Here is a 19141-nt window from a genome sequence, read left to right on the forward strand (position 1 = left end):
GAACCTATATAACCACAGTAAAACTCTGATGTGTAATAAATATATTTTAATTGGTCAGGATATGAGGTGGTACATTCTCTGTATCTTTCTGTCCTACCCCATCTCTGTGGGAAGTTTTGATCGTATAACATCAACTGATTTAAAAAAAAACACACACAAAAAAACCCACTTTCCTTTTTTTAACTCCGCTACATTAACTCAATTACTGCTCTTCTTCTCCAACACCTGTCTATTAAGAGAGGTTCTGAGCAGATGCACCAGTCAGGTTGCTCTGAACACCTGGGGGCTGGGCAGAGCCTGCAGGGAGCTAGAACATTTCAGCTGCTGCTGAGCTCCAGCCAGACCTATGGGGAACAGAGAGGAGCACCCAGAGGACCCTCAGAACCTAGGGCTGCCCCACTCTGGCTACTGCAGGGAAGATGTGGATTGCTGATTCCACCTAGGGAAGGCGGAACTCCTCTCCTGTTTGAAAGTCTGGCTGATTAGGACCAAATCACTAGACGTGCCTGATTTGTCTACTAGAGCACACTGCTAGTGACTGGAATTCAGAGCCAGACTCTAAAAAGACTGTGTCAGTTAGGGCTCTCCAGGGAAAGCCCTGTGTGTGTTTACCCATCTATATACATATATATGTATCTATATATATCTATAGAGACATATCTGTGTACATATACATGTATAGACACATCAATCTACATGTATACACATTTATATATATACATGTCTATATACATCTATGCAATATGTATACATATATATTCGTGTGTCCATGCATGCTAAGTCACTTCAGTGTGTCTGACTCTTTGCAACCATATGGACTGTAGCCCACTAGGCTCCTCTGTCCATGAGATTCTCCAGGCAAGAATACTGGAGTGGATTGCCATTTCCTCCTCCAGGGCATCTTTCTGACCCAGGGATTGATTGAACCCAGGTCTCTCTCCTGCATTGCAGGCGAATTTTTTACTGTCTGAGCCACCATGGAAGACCTTTTATATATATTTATATATAGATGGAGGGCAGGAGGAGAAGGGGGTGACAGAGGATGAGACGGTTGGATGGCATCAGTGACTCAATGAACATGAGTTTGAACAAATTCTGGGACATCATGAAGGACAGGGAAGCCTGGCATGTTGCAGTCTATGTGATTGCAGAGAGTCAGATATGTCTTAGTAACTGAACAACAATAAATACATATATATATATATACACACATCAATATACATATGTTTGCATGCTAAGTGTGCATGCTATGTTGCTTCAGTCATGTCCACTCTTTGTGACTCGTAAGGACTGTAGCCCTCCAGGCTCCTCTGTCCATGGGGATTCTCCAGGCAAGAATACTGGAGTGGGTTGCTGTGCCTTCCTCCAGGAGACCTTCCTGACCCAGGGATTGAACCTGCATCTCCTGTGACTCCTGCATTGGAGGCAGAGTCTTTACCACTGAACCACTGGAGAAGCCCTATATACATATATACACATCAATATACATATACACATATCTGTATATATCTGAAAGTGAAAGTCACTCAGTCGTGTCTGACTCTTTGTGACCCCATGGACTATACAGTCCATGGAATTCTCCAGGCCAGAATACTGGAGTGGGTAGTCTTTCCCTTTTCCAGGGGATCTTCCCAACCCAGGGATCAAACCCAGGTCCCCCACGTTGTGGGTGGATTTTTTACCAGCTGAGCCACAAGGGAAACCGTTATGTATATGTGTGTGTGTATATATATATATATATATATGTCTATATACCTATACCTAATAGACTCTTGAGAGTCCCTTGGACTGCAAGGAGATCGAACCAGTCTTTCTAAAGGAGATCAGTCCTGGGTGTTCTTTGGAAGGAATGATGCTAAAGCTGAAACTCCAGTACTTTGGCCACCTCATGTGAGGAATTGACTCATTGGAAAAGACTCTGATGCTGGGAGGGATTGTGGGCAGGAAGAGAAGGGGACGACAGGGGATAAGATGGCTGGATGGCATCACTGACTCGATGGACGTGAGTTTGAGTGAACTCCGGGAGATGGTGATGGACAGGGAGGCCTGGCGTGCTGCGATTCATGGGGTCGCAAAGAGTTGGACACGACTGAGCGACTGAACTGAACTGAACTGAATATATATAGAAAGAGAAAGAGAGAGGTCTTTATTATAAGGAATTTGCTCACTTGATTATGTACATACATACACATCAATATACATATACACATATATCTATATATATATACACACACATATATACATCTGTATACCTAACATATATAGAGAGAAAGAGAGAGGTCTTTGTTATAAGGAATTGGCTCAATTGATTATATGCATAATATACACATCAATATCCACATACACACATATCTCTATATATCTACATATATATGTATATAATCACATCTATATACATAATATAGAGAGAGAGAGAAAGAGAGAGATCTTTATTATAAGGAACTGGCTCACTTGATTATGGAGGCTGATTAAGGGTCCAGTGTGTCTGTTTTGTGCAGGAGATTGGCAGGTACTGATCAGTTCCTGAAAGGCTGGAGGGGTCTGCATTCCCCACAAGCCCTAGAAGAATATAACACCCCCTGATCTGCAGACAGCAGCTGGAGGCCCAGGACAGGGGATGGTATAAATTCCCATCTGAATCCAAAGGCCTAGGAAGCAAGAGGGCTGATGTTTAAGTCCTAGTCTGAGATGGACTCCCAAGACAGGAGAAGACTAGCCTCCCAGCTCAAAGAGAGAGCTCCCTGTTCAGATTTGTTCTATTCAAGACTTCAGCAGATTGGGTGAGGCCCCCTCACACTGGGGAAGGCAGTCTACTCTTCAAATGTTAATCTTGTTCAGAAATACCTTCAGGGACACATCCAGAATAGTGTTTGACCAAACATCTGGGCAACCTGTGGCCCTATCGAGTTGACGCATGAAAGTAACCATTGCAGAAATGCATCAGCAAACTTAGTCATCCATGTAGCAGGAGGCAGGGAGGCCCCCAGGTTGCCCTTGACTGAGGCCAGCCCGTCATTTCATTAACAGCAGCCTCCAAAAGCACTCCATCCATTCCCTCACTTCCCCCTCCTCCAGGGACCACCTTGGGGATACACTGAGGGGTCCAGTGTGTCTGTTTTGTGCAGGAGATTGGCAGGTACTGATCAGTTCCTGAAAGGCTGGAGGGGTCTGCGTTCCCAGAAGGATATAACACCCCATGTGTTGGCCCACCTGTGTGTCCGATGTCCCAGGTGATGCCTGCTGTCTCAGGAATGACCAGTGCAGAGAAACGTGCTAAGCAACCTCACTCATGAAAACTTGGAGGCACTAAAGTTCAGAGGCTAATTAAAAATAAATCTCATTAGTTTTTGTCCCCTCTTAAAGTATGCACGTGGTTTATTAATCTGGTTTTGATTTGCTGCGTGTGCAGCTCTGGCCCAGAGTTGGGAACCTCTTTATGGGACTAGATTTGCACAGGGAAGCCAGCAGTGGTTCTCTGGGGGTCTGAGGGTGGGCTAAGGGGCATGCCCAGCACTGCCCAGTGGCTGGGTGCTGGCTGGGTGGGACACACAGGATGCCCTCCTCGGGTCACACCTGCATTCTTAGCACCAGGCATGAGTCTCCTTTGCCTGATGGGTCTGAAGGAAACGGTAGGGGTGAGAAGGGGGTGAGAGGGGGCTGAGAGCCCTCTAAGGGAGAGGCACACCCTGGGGGTTTTCTTGCTTCATGACTGAGGCTGTCTACACAGCATGACAGCAACTGACTGCGACAGAAAAATTCAGCCAACAAGGGTGATACAGCAGTGACACTGGTAGTCCCTGTAGTCATCACTTTCTGTGCACTCCCGTGTGCAAACACTGTGCTAAGTGTGGCTCACTGCTCTCGGATTATTGTTATTCACCTCTTAATCCTCACAGCACCTTGGAGACCAGGTTCCACCCCTCCCACCCCACCCCCACGTCTCCTCCCCACCTTTTCCCCTTTGCAAGGGAGGGCGCTGAGCCTTAGGGACGTGAGGTTACCCGCTCAGAGTTGCCCAGCATTGACTACAGGTCATAATTCAGACCTGCCTCGTTCAGAATCCCGTTCTTTTAACCACTGTGCTGTACTGCTATTTTTACTGTTCTGGGTGAACTTTTGGCTTGTTTTAGGGAATTAATGCAACATTTCTTTGACAGTGTGTGTCCACACCATAACCAGCGGGAGGAAAGGAAGTGACTTGTACCCACAAGGTGTGTTGACGCAGCCTTTCGGCGATTTAAAAGGGAAGTACTATGCACCCTGGCTCCTCCCCTCCCCTAACTCAGCCTGGCCTGAGGCCCCCTTGACCCAGCTTGCCTCCATTTACGCTTCGCACAAGGAGCTTAGGGAGGTGGTGAGGCAGGGGCATGGCCACAGGGGCTGGTGGAGGCGCCCTGGTCCCAGCGTGGAAGGTGGGGTGGAGTAGACGCTGACCTCATGGAGAAGATAAACTCCCACTGCCTTTCTGGAAATTGCCTTTCAACTAAGCACCGACTGGTATGCAGATGTGGGTGGGATGAAAGTTCAGCCACCTAAGCCAGGCGTCTTACACCTGATTTGCACACAGGCAGCTTACCTTTGATGTGTCTGCATTTCCTGTTCTAGGCGAGGTAACCAGGCTGTTTTAACATTTATAAAAGCACTTTGAATAAATTCAAGAAAGGATTGGTTAAAATGGGCATGCTTCCCATTTCCTTTTCTAAGAGGAGAGTGTGAGTTGTTCTTCGTGGGGGACAGCCACCTGCGTAATGATGAAAAAACAAAAGACCCACTTGCCCAAAAGGAGATGATTCCTTTTTTTTCTTTTTGTTTTGAATTAAAATTCTGTCATTTCTCTAAGATGAACTAAAAGCCCATTTTCTTTCTCCACAGTCCCCCATCCTTGCTTTTCTTGCCTTAATGACATCCCAAACTTTTGTTGAAAATAATTGATTGAATTTAAATTTCCTTAAAAGTTTAAGAGGTAATGTTACAGTATAAATTTCCTACCAAACACTAAGTAGGGAAATATCCATTAGTGAAATTAACTACAGTTTCTAGGTAGCTAACAATGTGCCGTATACAGTAGGGCATGGCTAATGAACACTGCAGTGGGTGATATTTCATTATACAAATTAATGCTCACATTTTAATGGGAAAGTCACATAATGAATCTCGGCTTCAGTGACAGCAATTAGAGACACAGATTGTCCCCTTCTGGACAAGGCACTGTTTAGCAATAAGCAGCTGTGTGAAAAGTCTTCAGGTTTACAACATATATATGCTTTGGGGGAATTAGTGTACAATTTATATTAATGTACTGAAGCTTCGCTACAAAGGCACCACCATATTTATCTCTCCTGGTGTTAACTAAGTAAAGATATGTAGAAAGACTAAATAAATATCAAATACAGGATGCAAATACGGAAAAATACTCGGTTACCCAACTTAAAAGCAGAAACACTTTTGGGGTTTAACACCCACACACAAAAGTTAGAAACATGAAGCTCTTCTTAAAAGCTTGATAAAGGGATTTCCAAAGAGAATAAAATGAATCCCCCTGTCATTTTTGGAGAAGTGCTAAAGGGAACTTGGTCTGAATGGTTCCAGAATAACTCCCCAGAACAGTGAAGTTTCCTCGAATATCAAGTGCAAAGAATGATGAAGGACATGACCATGTAAAAATAGGTACAGTGAACTAATTAAACCACTGGTCGTATATTTCTTAAAATTTATGATACAACGACTTGGAGATGTTATCAATGATATTCCAAAATTGAATATACATCTTATGCCATGTGTCAGTGGGTAGCTGGTTTAATGTAAGATGGTTCCAATAATTTCACTAGTCTATGAAATGATGAACTGGCGATTTTTTAAATTTATTATGCCTTTTCTAGCAAAACTTTCTTTTCTAGCAATGCATTGTTTGGGACCCCATCCTATTCCTTTAAAATATTGTGAGAAGTTTCCCCACAGAAAGGCACCCCCACTGTCTGTCCTGCTTCCTTCAGTGGGTGAAGGGCTCAACACTCATCGTGCTTTTCCCAGACACAAGGTTCATAGACCAGACGCAGTCTGCAGAATAGGGTCCTTGGCTTGAAGAAGTTTTTAAGTGCATGCCATTGTTTAATAACTAAGATATTGCATGTAGAAATCTGGAGGTGAGACATTCCTTAGACAGTCAAAGGTCTTATATTCGCTGCTGATGGCGTTGGGTGACAGCTCCCCTCCAGGAGAGGGGGGTGGCCCCCACCCTGCTGTTTCACGTATCATCTGTTGGGTTCTGAAAGCATCTCTGTGTGTGGCTCCTTCAACAAGCAGATGCAAAGATATTGAATCCAAACATCATGGAGGTGACCAGAGGGCTCATGTTGCCCTGGAGGCCTAAGGCGAATTGTCTGATCCCCCGAGTAGATTTGGACTCATTATGGGCCTAAGTGGACAATCATTCAAGTGGACAGAGCTGCTGGCAGGGTCTGAGGTTGCCTGGGCCACAGGGCTGCACAGAACGCCTTTCCAAGTCTCAGGCAGAGCCCGGCCCATAGAAGAGGGCTGGGTGGCCCACTGGCCCACCCCTTGGCAGACGCCTGGGGCTTTGTTAAAGCCAGCCTAGTGCGAGCCAGACGGGGTGACGCTGACTAAGGAGTGGCTTCCGGCATGGAACTCAGCATTTTTCTGTCAAGCAAGCTGCAGAGCAGACCTTGACTGCACCTCAGAGCGCTGAATGTGCTGACGGTTTCTCCCACAGTCCAGGCCACTGTTGTGAGACATTTGCCTCCCGAGCACACCGAAATGTGCCCTCAGGGAGGCTGGGATGTTTGCAGTAGAAACAAATCCCTAGCGTGGCCAGGATTCCCCAGGGGATATGCTCACCCCGACCCTGGTCTGCTGGCCAGAAACGCACCCAGCCGGGCTGGCAGTGGTCTCAGAAGCATTCCCCTGTCCCCTTTGTGATGATGAAGCCCAGGAGAGACAAGGAAAGGCTTCAAGGCAGAGGGCAATAGTGGTTATTACACATTAGGGATTATAAAGAAAGTAAAACTGGGTTTTTGTTCATTTTTGAAACAAGATATCTAAAGTTTGTGGGTTTATCCCATGGAACTCACTCTGGAGCACTTATCTGGGGGACTGGGTGGTATGGGGCAGTCACCTAAACAAAGCCCCTCAGGAACTTGGAGGTGCGGCCACACGGAGAAACCCACCGCTGAGGGCTCTTTCAGGATGTGCTCAGGGAAAGTGCATGGGGTTTTCTAGAACCTGAGCTGTCGAAATAACCCTTGAGAACTCTATTAAGTGGCCCTGAATTTACCAGGGCCTGGACTCTTGGAGACTCAAATGCTAGGAACGAACTATCCTTGTGTCTCAACTGTGGTCTTTCTCCCCTGAAACAGTGGCGGTCAAAGCCTACAGTGGGTCAAGTGAAGAGATCCTCTCCTACATTGTGTGACGTGTGTGTGTGTGTGATTTGTGGTGTGTATGTGATGTCTTTGTGTATGTGTGTGTGTGTGTGGTGTCTGCGTGTGTGTGAATGTGTGTGGTATATATGTAGTGTCTATGTGTGTGTGGGGGTTGTGTGATGTGTGTGGGGGTTTGTGTAGTGTCTGCATGTGTGTGTGCTGTGTGGTGTGTGTGCGCTGTGTGGGATATGTATGTGGTATGTGTGATGTGATGTGTGGTGTCTGTGTGTGTGTGTGGTGTGGTGTGTGTAATGTAGTGTGTGTGGTGTGATGTGTGGGGTGTATATGGTATCTGTGTGTGTGGTGTTTGTAATGTGATGTGTGGGTTGTGTGTGGTGTGTGTATGGGGGAGGATAGTGTGGTATCTGTATGTGTGTGTGCTGTGTGGTATGTATGTGTGATGTGATGTGTGGTATGTGTGGTGTGTGTGTGGTGTGTAATATGTTGTGTGGGTTGTGTGTGGTGTGTGTGTGTGTGTGGTGTGTAATGTGCTGTGTGGGTTGTGTGTGGTGTGTAATGTGTTGTGTGGGTTGTGTGTGGTGTGTGTGTGATGTGTGGTGTGTGATGTGTTGCGTGGGTTGTGTGTGGTGTGTGTGTTGTGTGTTGTGTGTGTGTGGTGTGTAGTGTGTTGTGTGTGTGATGTGTGGGTTGTGTGTGGTGTGTGTGTGATGTGTGGTATGAGTTGTATGTGGTGTGTGTGTGATGTGTGGTGTGTGATGTGTGTGATGTGTGTGGTGTGTGTGTATGATGTGTGGTATGTGTGGGGTGTGTGTGTGTGTGATGTGTAGGTTGTGTGTGGTGTGTGTGTGTGTGTGTGGTGTGTAATGTGCTGTGTGGGTTGTGTGTGGTGTGTGTGTGATGTGTAATGTGTTGTGTGGGTTGTGTGTGGTGTCTGTGTGATGTGTGGTGTGTGATGTGTTGTGTGGGTTGTGTGTGGTGTGTAATGTGCTGTGTGGGTTGTGTGTGTGTGTGATGTGTGGTGTGTGTGGTGTATAATGTGTGTGTGTGATGTGTGGGTTGTGTGTGTGTGTGATGTGTGTGGTGTGTAATGTGCTGTGTGGGTTGTGTACAGTGTCTTTGTGATGTGTGGCATGTGTACAGTGTCTGTGTGTGTGTGGTGTGTGATGTGTGTGTGGTGTGTGGTGTGTGATGTGTGTGTGGTGTGTGATGTGTTGTGTGGGTTGTGTGTGTTGTGTGGTGTGTGTGGTGTGTAATGTGTTGTGTGTGTGTGTGATGTGTGGGTTGTGTGTGTGTGATGTGTGTGGTGTGTAATATGCTGTGTGGGTTGTGTGTGGTGTGTGTGTGATGTGTGGCATGTGTACAGTGTCTGTGTGTGTGTGGTGTGTGAGTGTGTGGTGTGTAATGTGTTGTGTGGGTTGTGTGTGTGTGATGTGTGTGGTGTGTAATGTGCTGTGTGGGTTGTGTGTGGTGTGTGTATGATGTGTGGTGTGTGTACAGTGTCTGTGTGTGTGTGGTGTGTGTGTGTGTGTGTGGTGTCTGATGTGTTGTGTGGGTTGTGTGTGGTGTGTGTGTGGTATGTAATGTGTTGTGTGTGGTGTGTGATGTGTGGGTTGTGTGGTGTGTGTGTGTGGTGTGTAATGTGTTGTGTGGGTTGCGTGTGTATGTGATGTGTGGTATGTGTGGGTTGTGTGTGGTGTGTGTGTATATGATGTGTGGCGTGTGTACAGTGTCTGTGTGTGAATGCGGTGTGTGTGGGTACTGTGGGTGGTGTGCCTCCCACTCTGATCGCTCTGCTGGGTCTCCTCTCCTCCCCTGTGAGAGCAAGGCTCTTATCTTTTTGGTTCTTCCCTTAGTCTCCAGCACCAAGTACCGTACTTGGTGGGTAGGGGCTTGCTCATTCCTTCAGAGACTGTGTGAATGAATCTGTGTGTTTCTGGGTGTGCGGTTGCATACATATGTGGACATTTTTGTCTCTGGCATCATTCAGAAGACGTGGTTTGGCTCTGGACATGACCTTTAGAATTGACATGCCCCAGAGAACACGTGCTCCAACTTGCCACATTACAGGTCAAGGAAGCCAAGGTCCCAAGATGAGAATCCTGTGCCCCATGGAGCAAAAATCGTCCAGAGTGTCTGTCCCAGACTCTCCAAACGCCGCCTGGGGGCCAGAGGTCCAGACTCGCTCCTCTGCCACTTGGTCCCACAGCATCCACCTAGAAGGGCAGTTCCCAGGGAGCCTCCTTGCAGTGGTTCTCCACCCAGCCTCCATAGCGGGTCACGTGTGGGGGCCTTTGCCCACCTCAGGTCAACCCCAAAGGCCAATCTGCCCCGGGAACTTCTGGAAGTAAAGGTGGGACCAGTTATCAGCACTTTTTAAAGCTCCTCAAGCAGTTCCACTTTGATTTTTCAAAATGTAACGTTTACACTGTTGGCTTCAGAATCATCAGGGACACCTATGGAACCACCCACTTCTACCCCCTCTCCCCCGGACCCAGGCAAACAGAACTGCTGTGCCTTGGGTCCCAGGACAGGCGTTTTAAACTCTCTTGGGGGTTCTAATTCTCAGTACAGTCTGAAAACCGCTGCTCCAGTGAGCGTTTCAAGTGTGTGTCCCTTGGAAATCGACACACATCCCCCGAGCATCCTTGCTGTCAGCCAGGAAAGGCAGCCCCACCCCACCAGGCGTGGAGGGAAGCCCTGCTTTCTCCCTCTGCAGCTCCTGCTGATGGATGCCCATGCATGCTCTGCACACCCTTTGCCAGATGCGCTTAATCGTTTCCAGGTGCATTTTTGAAATGCATCCTGAGTCTCATCCAGTACCTGCAGGCACCTTGGCCAGCTCTCACTGCAGGGCCATCCCCCAGGCCTTACACCAACCTGTGGACCAGGATACGAGTTCCTTGTCAGGCTTTCCTGCCACAAGCCCCACAGCTCGCTCCCCCCACCCCTGCCCCTCAGCTTCGGGGGCTGCCTCTGCTGCAACTGGCACTGGACTTCTGTGTCAGCCCGGAAGTACCCCATCCACAATGCCCATCCCGCAGAGAGTTCCCTAGTCTCCAGTGAAATGTCACATAGCAGTGGCTGAAGGGAATTGGAGCCTATCATGGGCATTGACTTCAAGAAGCGGGAAATGGTGCCTTAAGCCACTCATCAGAAAGAGAGTCCCAGCTGGGTCCTCTCTGATGTGTCCCGGGGAACCTTCACCTGCATATAGGTGGGAGAGAGAAGTACACAACCCCCATTTGATGAGGCAGGTACAGCTTCTCCAAGGCTAGAGCACACAGTCTGGAGGTGACATGGAGTCCTCTGTCAGAACCTGGGCTGGTGGTCCTCTTATTTACAAAACCCATGCATCCTCCCCCTGCCCGTAATAAGTATATTACCCCCAAATACCCTGTGCCTGGAGACTGCGAATCTGGCGTCACCTGAGACTAGACATGGTAAAATGTCTCCAGAATACACCGTTCACCCTTGGCTTGCTGTTGCTTTAGATCACTGTTTTACAACAGAATAGAGGAAGTGATGGGGGAATGCCTGAGTTTCCTTGGAGAAATAATAATTGTGATTATTGACAGAGTGCTGTTGTAAACAAGGAATTCGAAGAGTCCCATTTCTTGCAGAGAGCTTTTTGATTCCAAGGTCCAGAGAAGACCCTGGACTGTGCACAAATTCTTAGCATATATTTAAAGTCACATTTGTTTACCCTCCTCTCTTTTCCTCTCCTACAGTGCAAGCAGGTCTCAGTTGTATGTCATGGTGTTTTTCTCCATAGTGGAAAGAACAATAGAAGTTGTGTGTTGGATTTAAATAAATATTTAATTCATGAAAATGATCTTATATGTTTTAAAACAGCCTTTAAAGCTATTTTTATTCTCTAGAAAGTGCTTATTATAGGTAAATTACACATTTTACTACCGGAGCATTAGGTTTGCCATTAGTACAAATTTAAGGCACTACAAAGACCAGTAGATAATGTTAATTTCAAATACAGAAACTAAATATATTTTGTGCCTTTTTATTACTCATTTTCTTTTAAGTTTTATTGACTGCTTTTTATCTTAACTATATGTCTTTACATGCTGCAATCATAATGCACTGTAATGGTATTAATATTTTATAGAATCGGTATTTATAGTTCTTTATTTAGAAACAATGAAGTAGGTCTGCAGATATCTGAGCCCGTCTGGAATGGTGCCCTCCAAATAATGATAAATTACTTGTGCAGTATGCCATTTGCTAATTATATCCATGATTTACTGCAGAGCAAGACTTAAATCATTCATTTCAGTCTTGCGTAACAGTGCCATAAAATTTTTAGGTTTAAAAATGGTTTCCATGTGTATAATTTAAACAAATTTTAGAGCTATTGTATACACAAAATATTGCAACCACCCATTTGTTACATACTTTGTCTTTTTAAACTTCTACTTTTAATGATCACTGTGGTTGAAATTATTATGCTTAATTTTCATAATCATAGCTTTTAAATCTACAGCCGTTTTCACATGTTAGATAAAGAAAAAGATAGCTAATTGTGTGTAGATAGTATGTCATTCCTGAATAGTCCCAAATGGTACAAAATCATTAAAAAAGCTTAAGAGTACGAATTATTCTTCTATTAAAAAACAGTTGTTCTCTAACTAATTATTAGTTTGAGCTGCTTTGTTTCCAAGAACAAATGTTGATCCTTCTAGCCTTGTTCAGCACACCAAAATGAGATTAACACTTTTTTTTTCTCCTTATACCAAAATCTTGCAGGTGAGAAACCCTACAAATGCCCCCACTGTGATTATGCCGGTACCCAATCAGCTTCCTTAAAATACCACCTAGAACGGCACCACCGGGAGCGGCAGAATGGAGCTGGGCCACTGTCTGGGCAGCCCCCGAACCAAGACCACAGGGACGAGCTGTCCAACAAAGCCACTTTGTTTATCAGGCCAGACATCCTGCGGGGCGCCTTTAAGGGGCTCCCTGGAATCGACTTCAGAGGTGGCCCTGTGTCTCAGCAGTGGACGTCAGGAGCACTCTCATCTGGAGATCACACAGGCCAGGCCAGTGGCATGTCTTCTGAGGCTCCTTCAGACACCCTGAAAGGCACTGACCTTCCTTCCAAAAGCACCCACTTCTCCGAAATCGGGAGAGCTTATCAAAGTATCGTGAACAACGGTGTGAATTTCCAAGGGTCCTTGCAGGCGTTCATGGACAGCTTTGTCCTAAGCTCCTTGAAGAAGGAGAAGGACTTGAAGGACAAAGCCCTCTCTGACCCTCCTTCCATGAAGGTCCACGGGGCGGATGGTGGCGAGGAGAAGGTGGGCGGCAGGGTGGCCCCCAGGAAGTCTGAGAAGTCTCAGTATGAGCCCCTGGACTTGTCCGTGCGGCCGGACGCTGCCTCCCTCCCGGGCTCCTCGGTGACTGTGCAAGACAGCATTGCGTGGCACGGCTGCTTGTTTTGTGCTTTCACAACGTCCTCTATGGAGCTGATGGCCCTTCATCTCCAGGCCAACCACCTGGGCAAAGCGAAACGCAAAGATAACACTATCGGGGTGACAGTCAATTGCAAAGACCAAGCCCGGGAGGCCAGTAAAGCGGCCTTGCTGCCCTCGGTACAATCAAACAAAGAGATGGCGCTTTCCACCATGATGGGACCTCTAGACTCGGCTTCCGAGAAGATGGCCCAAGGACAGGTCAAAGAGACTCTGGGGGAGCAGAAGGGTGGCCCATGGCCCAGCCACGTGGACCCCTCATTCTGTAGCTTCCCATCAGACTTCTACAAGCAGTTCGGTGTTTACCCAGGCCTGCTGGGCTCGGGGGCCACCAGCTCCTGCCCCAACAGGGAGCCCGACGGGAAGGCCCACTCCGAAGATGACGCCCCGATCCTGATCCCCGAAACCACAAATAAGAACACTACTGATGACCTCTCGGACATCGCCTCCTCGGAGGACATGGACTCCTCCAAGGGAGAAAACAACGAGGAAGAGGATATTGACACAGAGCCGGAGGTGATGAGCAAGCCGCCTGCCCTGAGCAAGGACGGGGGCAGCGACAGCGGCGACGGCCTGCTGCCCACAGGCGCCCCACAGCCTGTCCAGGGACTGGTCTCCCCTCTGCCCCAGGCGTCGGAGAAGCAATGGCACAGCCCGGGCCTTCTTCCAGCCCAAGACCCCACGGCGGGCCTGCCCAAGCCGGAGCGGGGCCCCCAGGGCCTGGAGAAGCCGATGAACGTGCTGTCGGTCCTCAGGGCCTATAGCTCTGATGGCTTAGCAGCCTTTAACGGACTTGCAAGCAGCACAGCAAATTCTGGATGTATCAAGAGGCCAGACTTGTGTGGTAAGTTTTAGAGTCCTCTTCCTTTAGTTCATTTCCCAAAAACATCAGTGCTGATCTGTGTATTTTTTAAAAATGGGGTAAATTTATCCATGAGCAGATTTTGAACTACACATAAAATACCCCCAACTATGCTGTATACGCAATGTAGACAATCATGAGAGTCAAATTCATTTAGAAAGTGTCGGACCTCGTACTTTTGTGTTTCAGTTTGCATTATTGTGATCTGAAATGCCTGTACTGAAGGCATGGAGAAGGGGGCGGGGTCTCACAGTATGAGCCACTCCCGTTTTCTAATCCATAACTTGAGGGGGACAGGAGAAGCTTAAAAAACAAAAAGAGACCTGGTAACTTGCAAACTTTTTAGTCTTTTCAACTTAACGCATAAGATGCCCAAAGACAATTCCTTACTGCTTTGCTCAGCCAAATCTGCTTTCTGAAACTTTTCTTTATAATGACTTAGAGGATACTAAAATCATATCACACTAACCACAATGGAGAAATAAAGTGACCCGCTCTCCAAATAGGGAGATGGTTGTGGGGTGTTTGTGATTCATCTTCAGACATATCAAATGGCAGTTACTGTGACTTTGGCCTTCTATTATTGCCTTCTGTCTGTCTGTCTCTTCACCCGTCTGTCTGTTGTTCTAACAAGAAGTGTACATTATGAAGTCCCTGGTTAGCAGTGTTGTGATCCTGTCTGTCTTGGATTTATGCCTGCCTGATCTTGTTAGCAAATTGGCAATTCTTTACTTCCTTAAAGAATATGTTTACTCCAAAGTAATTCCAGATCTTAAAAAGTAATGCTAGATTTGAAGCCTAGAACTGCATCAAATAATGTCGGTGTGGGCAGGGAGGATCAAAGCCATTCTCTCGGCACCCAGATATTCTTATTTGAAAGTCTTTCTCCAAACTGAAGCCCAGTGTGTTATTTCCAGCCCCAGATTTCCCCTCTCGAGACAAATGACCATGGTATCTTCCCATCTGTAGCCCATGAATGCATTTCTGTGACTTCACTTGTTCAAAAAAGGAAACAAAGCAGGAAGGGAGGGAAGGAGGGAGCAAGGAAAGAAGGACAAGAGGGAGGAAGCAAGGAAGGAAAGAAGGACAAGAGGGAGGAAGCAAGGAAGGAAAGAAGGACAAGAGGGAGGGAGTGAAGATCCTGTTTAACTTCTGAATCCTGACATTCCTTTTAGCACAGAGTGGGATTCAGCAAGCTGGATTCAGTTCATAATTTAAGTTGATATATTTCTTTTTCTCTCTCCTTCCCTAATTCACTAAGAACTGGATCAAGCAGTCAGAAATATTTTTTGAATTGTCAAAAATCACTAAATGGATTTCTGACAGCTCAAAAAAATATTGACGGTTCCTTATGCCGAATGATTCATAAGGCCCCATTAACCAGCACCCCCAGATCTATTTTTAGTCACATACAATTCATTACTTTTGAAGCTGTTAAAAACAATATTTAAAGGAAGGAGAAAAGGGTTTCATGTCAGTCCAATTTTTTTTTCTTTTCTTCCAGGGGAGCGATGTTTGTCTTTTTTTTTTTTTTTTTAATTGTTGTTGTTTTAAGTTTGTGATTGGAGTGCTTTCTTTTTCATTGTTGTTTGGGGATTTTTTTTTTTTTTTTAAGTCTATTTTCAGTTCTTTCAAATACCTACGTAGGACCATAGTTCCTGCCAGGAATCCATGCATCAGAAAAGATCAAAACCTGGCATGTTTATAAGCTCATTATTATTGAAATGAGCTCATATTACCCCTATTAATTTTCCCATCGTCCTATCAATGCCGAAGGAAGGCTGCCTGCCTTTGAGGAAGCATGCCTGCTTGTGTCCTTTTGCACCAGGCGAGGGTGGAGGGGAAACAGTATCAGGGAGCCCTTTCCTCTGAGCTGTAGCTCTCAGGCCCTTCTCCCCCTCCCCAAATAGAAGCTCCCCACACTCCCCTGACATTTCTGGGGTACAAGCAAAAGCTTTGCTTAGTCAGCCTTTCAGCCACTGGGTGACAGCCTGGTAAGTTGCAGCCCCTGTCCTGAAAGGGGAGTGTAGACCCTCAGCCCAGCCAGGCTCCAGGGTACCTGGTTTCTTCCCAGCGGGGTATCCAGGTCCCACTACTCCACCTTGAACTCATGGTAAGATGCCAAAAGTAACTCCAGCCCAAAAATGCCGATTTTTAGAGAGCACAAGTTCTGCATTTCATTTATCCTCATTTCTTCTGCATCCTCTTGCTTAGTTTGGGAGCAGGCAAGAAAGGCCCTTCCCTGGCCTCTGTGTTTGCTTGGGTGGGGGCGGATATCTTGACTCTGTCCAGTTCTCATTCCCCTCTCCCACGCTGGCCTACCATAATCAAAATCCTCTTCTTGATTTCTTACTGACTGTTGTGACATGGGAGGGCCAGGCATATTCATCCTCCCTAAAAACTGATATCTGGGAGGGAAACTTAAACTCACTGAGCTACAGAGGGGGCATTTGGGGCCATTTTTCTTCCTGCCTAGTCTACTGTCTTTTTAGCATTGCAAAAAGCACAAACGATAGTTGAAAACCTCAAACTCCCGTTGGCTTGACTTTGCCAAGGTGGATATGATATTGGCACAAGGAATCAAATATTCCTAATGTTTATTCCTTCCTCTCTGCTCCACTCAGAATAGATATGGGTTTTCAAACAGGCCCACCAGCTTGATAGCTGGTTTCCTCAAGAAGCTGGGCTTTGCACAACCAAAGAATTATTCTGATAGGCATTTGATTTTGCCTGGTTAGTAAACCCAAATCCCTGCTTTGATGCCCCTACAAACAGGCTTGTCAGAGGAGCTAATGTCCATCTGTATCTATTCTCATGGGTGTAAAATTGTTGGGAGAAGCATCAGGAAAGATCTTGTTCAAGTCATGTAGAGCCCTCTCCCCACCAGAGTTCAGTGGCTCTGCTGACACAGGCTGGTGAGTGGAGAAGGGGCCTTTAACCCTCAGTTCATGGATGATCCTCACGTTGTAGGCTCTACTTCTGGATCCATAATTCTGCATGCCTGCTTTCTAACTTTTAAGGCTCTGGTCCTACACTCCTTAGTGTCATAGGCCTCGGGTCTTGGCCTGTGTGCGCTGTCTACTCCTAGGCAATACAGAAGTGAGAGACAACCAGGAGAAAGGCCATCCCAGCCAGCTGGGTAGGGGAGGCATGCAGCATTTGCCAACATTGAGAGCTTGAGTGTGAACTTCTAAAGGTCAGAGACGTGTCGCAGATGATCCTAAGAAGGTGACTGAGCCGTCTTGGATTAAACTGAAGGGCATGTGTTGTTGGCTTCTAGAGTGAGTCAGGTCCCACTCTGGGCCTGATCACCTTACAAGAAATCCTGCTCCAATCAAAGTCCCCATTTCCAGGCTCCAGCCATGGCCCACCTTTCTTTAGTCTGTTGAAGAGCATAATGTACAAGGGCACTCCCATGCTGTGGGAGAACTTGGATGTGCCCTTGGTTTTGTTGGAATGGATTTGACCTTGGTCTTGTAATGGGACAGGATCCATGTGATTATCTAATAAGAGGGGCCAGGGCAGACCAGGGCAGCATTCATATCCACTGAAAAGAAAGGCAGACAGCTCCTTTGTCTAGGCTGAGAAATCTGATGAACTGTTGCATCAACCAGTAGCTTGGAATCTGAGAGTGCTCCGGTGGGCCCCAGACCGCACAGAGGTGGTTCTGCACAATACCTGTGGGGCTGGCTGCATGGCCCAGGGACAGAACTTGCTTCTCTCCAGAGTTTGTGGATTTGAAGAGCAGCCACTACTTTTATTTTTGAACCCTAGATGGATGACTGGTAACCATGGTGTGTTGAGCAGTTTGCTCTATGTTCTTTGGTGAGCCCAAGAGTAGGGTTGATGGTGAAGAACTAAAGTCCAATTAAGGGAAAGGGAGTGAGCAGGGTACAACCCCCCTTACTCTTGGAGTAACCAACCCTCAGGGAAGCCCAGCTGAGTGAGGAGAATCTAGCAGCTTGTCTGTGGTGGGCTTGAGGTCCTTGTACAGTGGCACCCAGACCAAGTGACCCACTGAGCCTGGGAGGAAGCAAGTGAGAAGGCAGGGTCATTAACAGCAATTGATTCAGTATTTCCAATTAGGGGGCAACTGGCTTCCCTGACCCAAATTATGTCTGAGACCAAGAATTCTCTCATGGCAATGAGAGAATGAGGACCCCTGCCCTTTCCTGGAAAAAAAAAAAAAAAAAAGACAGGTTTCAAAAAGCTCTGTGCCTCATGTATTCTAAAATGTCTGATGACATGATAGAAGCTCAACTCTTTTTGAAATGTGACTTCTGTCCTCCAAAAACCTTGTTGATTTCTCAGCATAGGCAGTCTGAAAATATTCACCGTTTTACCAGCTATACAGTCTAGAGCAGGGGAAGGCAACTACTTTCCTAGGTTAGAGAGTGAGCCCATTAGGCTTGCAGGCTCTGTGGTCTCTGCTGGGCAGCACAGAGCAGCCAGCAAGCAATAATGAAACAAATGGGCATGTCTGCATTCCAGTAAGCTTCATTTACTGACACAGCAGTGGGCTAGAATTGGCCCAGAGGTGCTAGTGTGTCCGCCCCTGCTAGAGTATAAAGAAGGTTGCATTGCTGTGGTCATCCCTAGAAAAGATATGTGAAAACCGTCCTCTGCAATGCCACTGGCCTGTGAGATGATGTGGGCAGGACTCAGGTCAGCAGCTGCAACATTCCATCTATTGCCGTTTAATGCCAGAGATGCAGGAGATTTTCTGAGAGTGAGAGGGGACTTGTAGACCTGCATGGCCTGGAGTAGCTTTTTCTGGAAGGTCACATCTCTGTCTATGTGTAAAAGACTTGCAAGAGAACACCCTCCTCCGTGACTCATGATGGGTCCACGGCCGCCACCATCAGAGCCAAAGCAGGCAGACAAGAAAGACACAGGAGCTCTTTGGTGGACAGAAGCGTAAGGATAAAAAGAGATGATGGAGGTAGAAGAGCTTGGATAAATGGAGCTGATATTTTCTAGAAGAGATGATGTCCGCATTAGGCTATCACAAGGAGGTGATGTCACTGCCCTAATATCTTTGGGTTGCAGTCATCCCTTTTAGCCCTGAGCAGGTACAAATCTTACTTTCCATCAAGGTTATAGAGACACAGTTTATTTCCTTATGTCTGCCATGCCAAGTCACTGATGGCTATTTCTGGGTATGTGGGTATGTTAGCCTGGAAGGCGGTTCTGGCAATTTAGTGGTGACATCCCATCACTGTGGTCACACCCTTCCAGTTTCTACCCAGTTCGCCTCCTGATAGAAAGCAGGTGCTTCAGAGTAGGAAATGTCTTACCACCTCAGGCTTTGGTCAAGAAATGGCTAATGTCTGTGGTTAGTCAGGGATTTCCAAGCGAGCTGTGGCTGGGGTGTGTGACACTGTAAACACTGCATA

The 19141-nt window shown here is 46.8% G+C and overlaps 1 protein-coding gene across 1 annotated transcript in view; it reads left to right on the plus strand.

Annotated features, from left to right (window-relative positions):
* ZNF536 (zinc finger protein 536) overlaps positions 1–19141 on the plus strand; it is a 250041-nt gene that overhangs the window by 88375 nt on the left and 142525 nt on the right. The window contains exon 3 of the mRNA XM_068993492.1: positions 12159–13727. Coding sequence (XP_068849593.1) covers positions 12159–13727 — 1569 coding nt within the window. The remainder of the gene's footprint in view (positions 1–12158; positions 13728–19141) is intronic.

The sequence above is a fragment of the Capricornis sumatraensis genome, chromosome 20, assembly GCF_032405125.1.
Source record: "Capricornis sumatraensis isolate serow.1 chromosome 20, serow.2, whole genome shotgun sequence".
NCBI classification, from domain to species: Eukaryota; Metazoa; Chordata; class Mammalia; order Artiodactyla; family Bovidae; genus Capricornis; species Capricornis sumatraensis.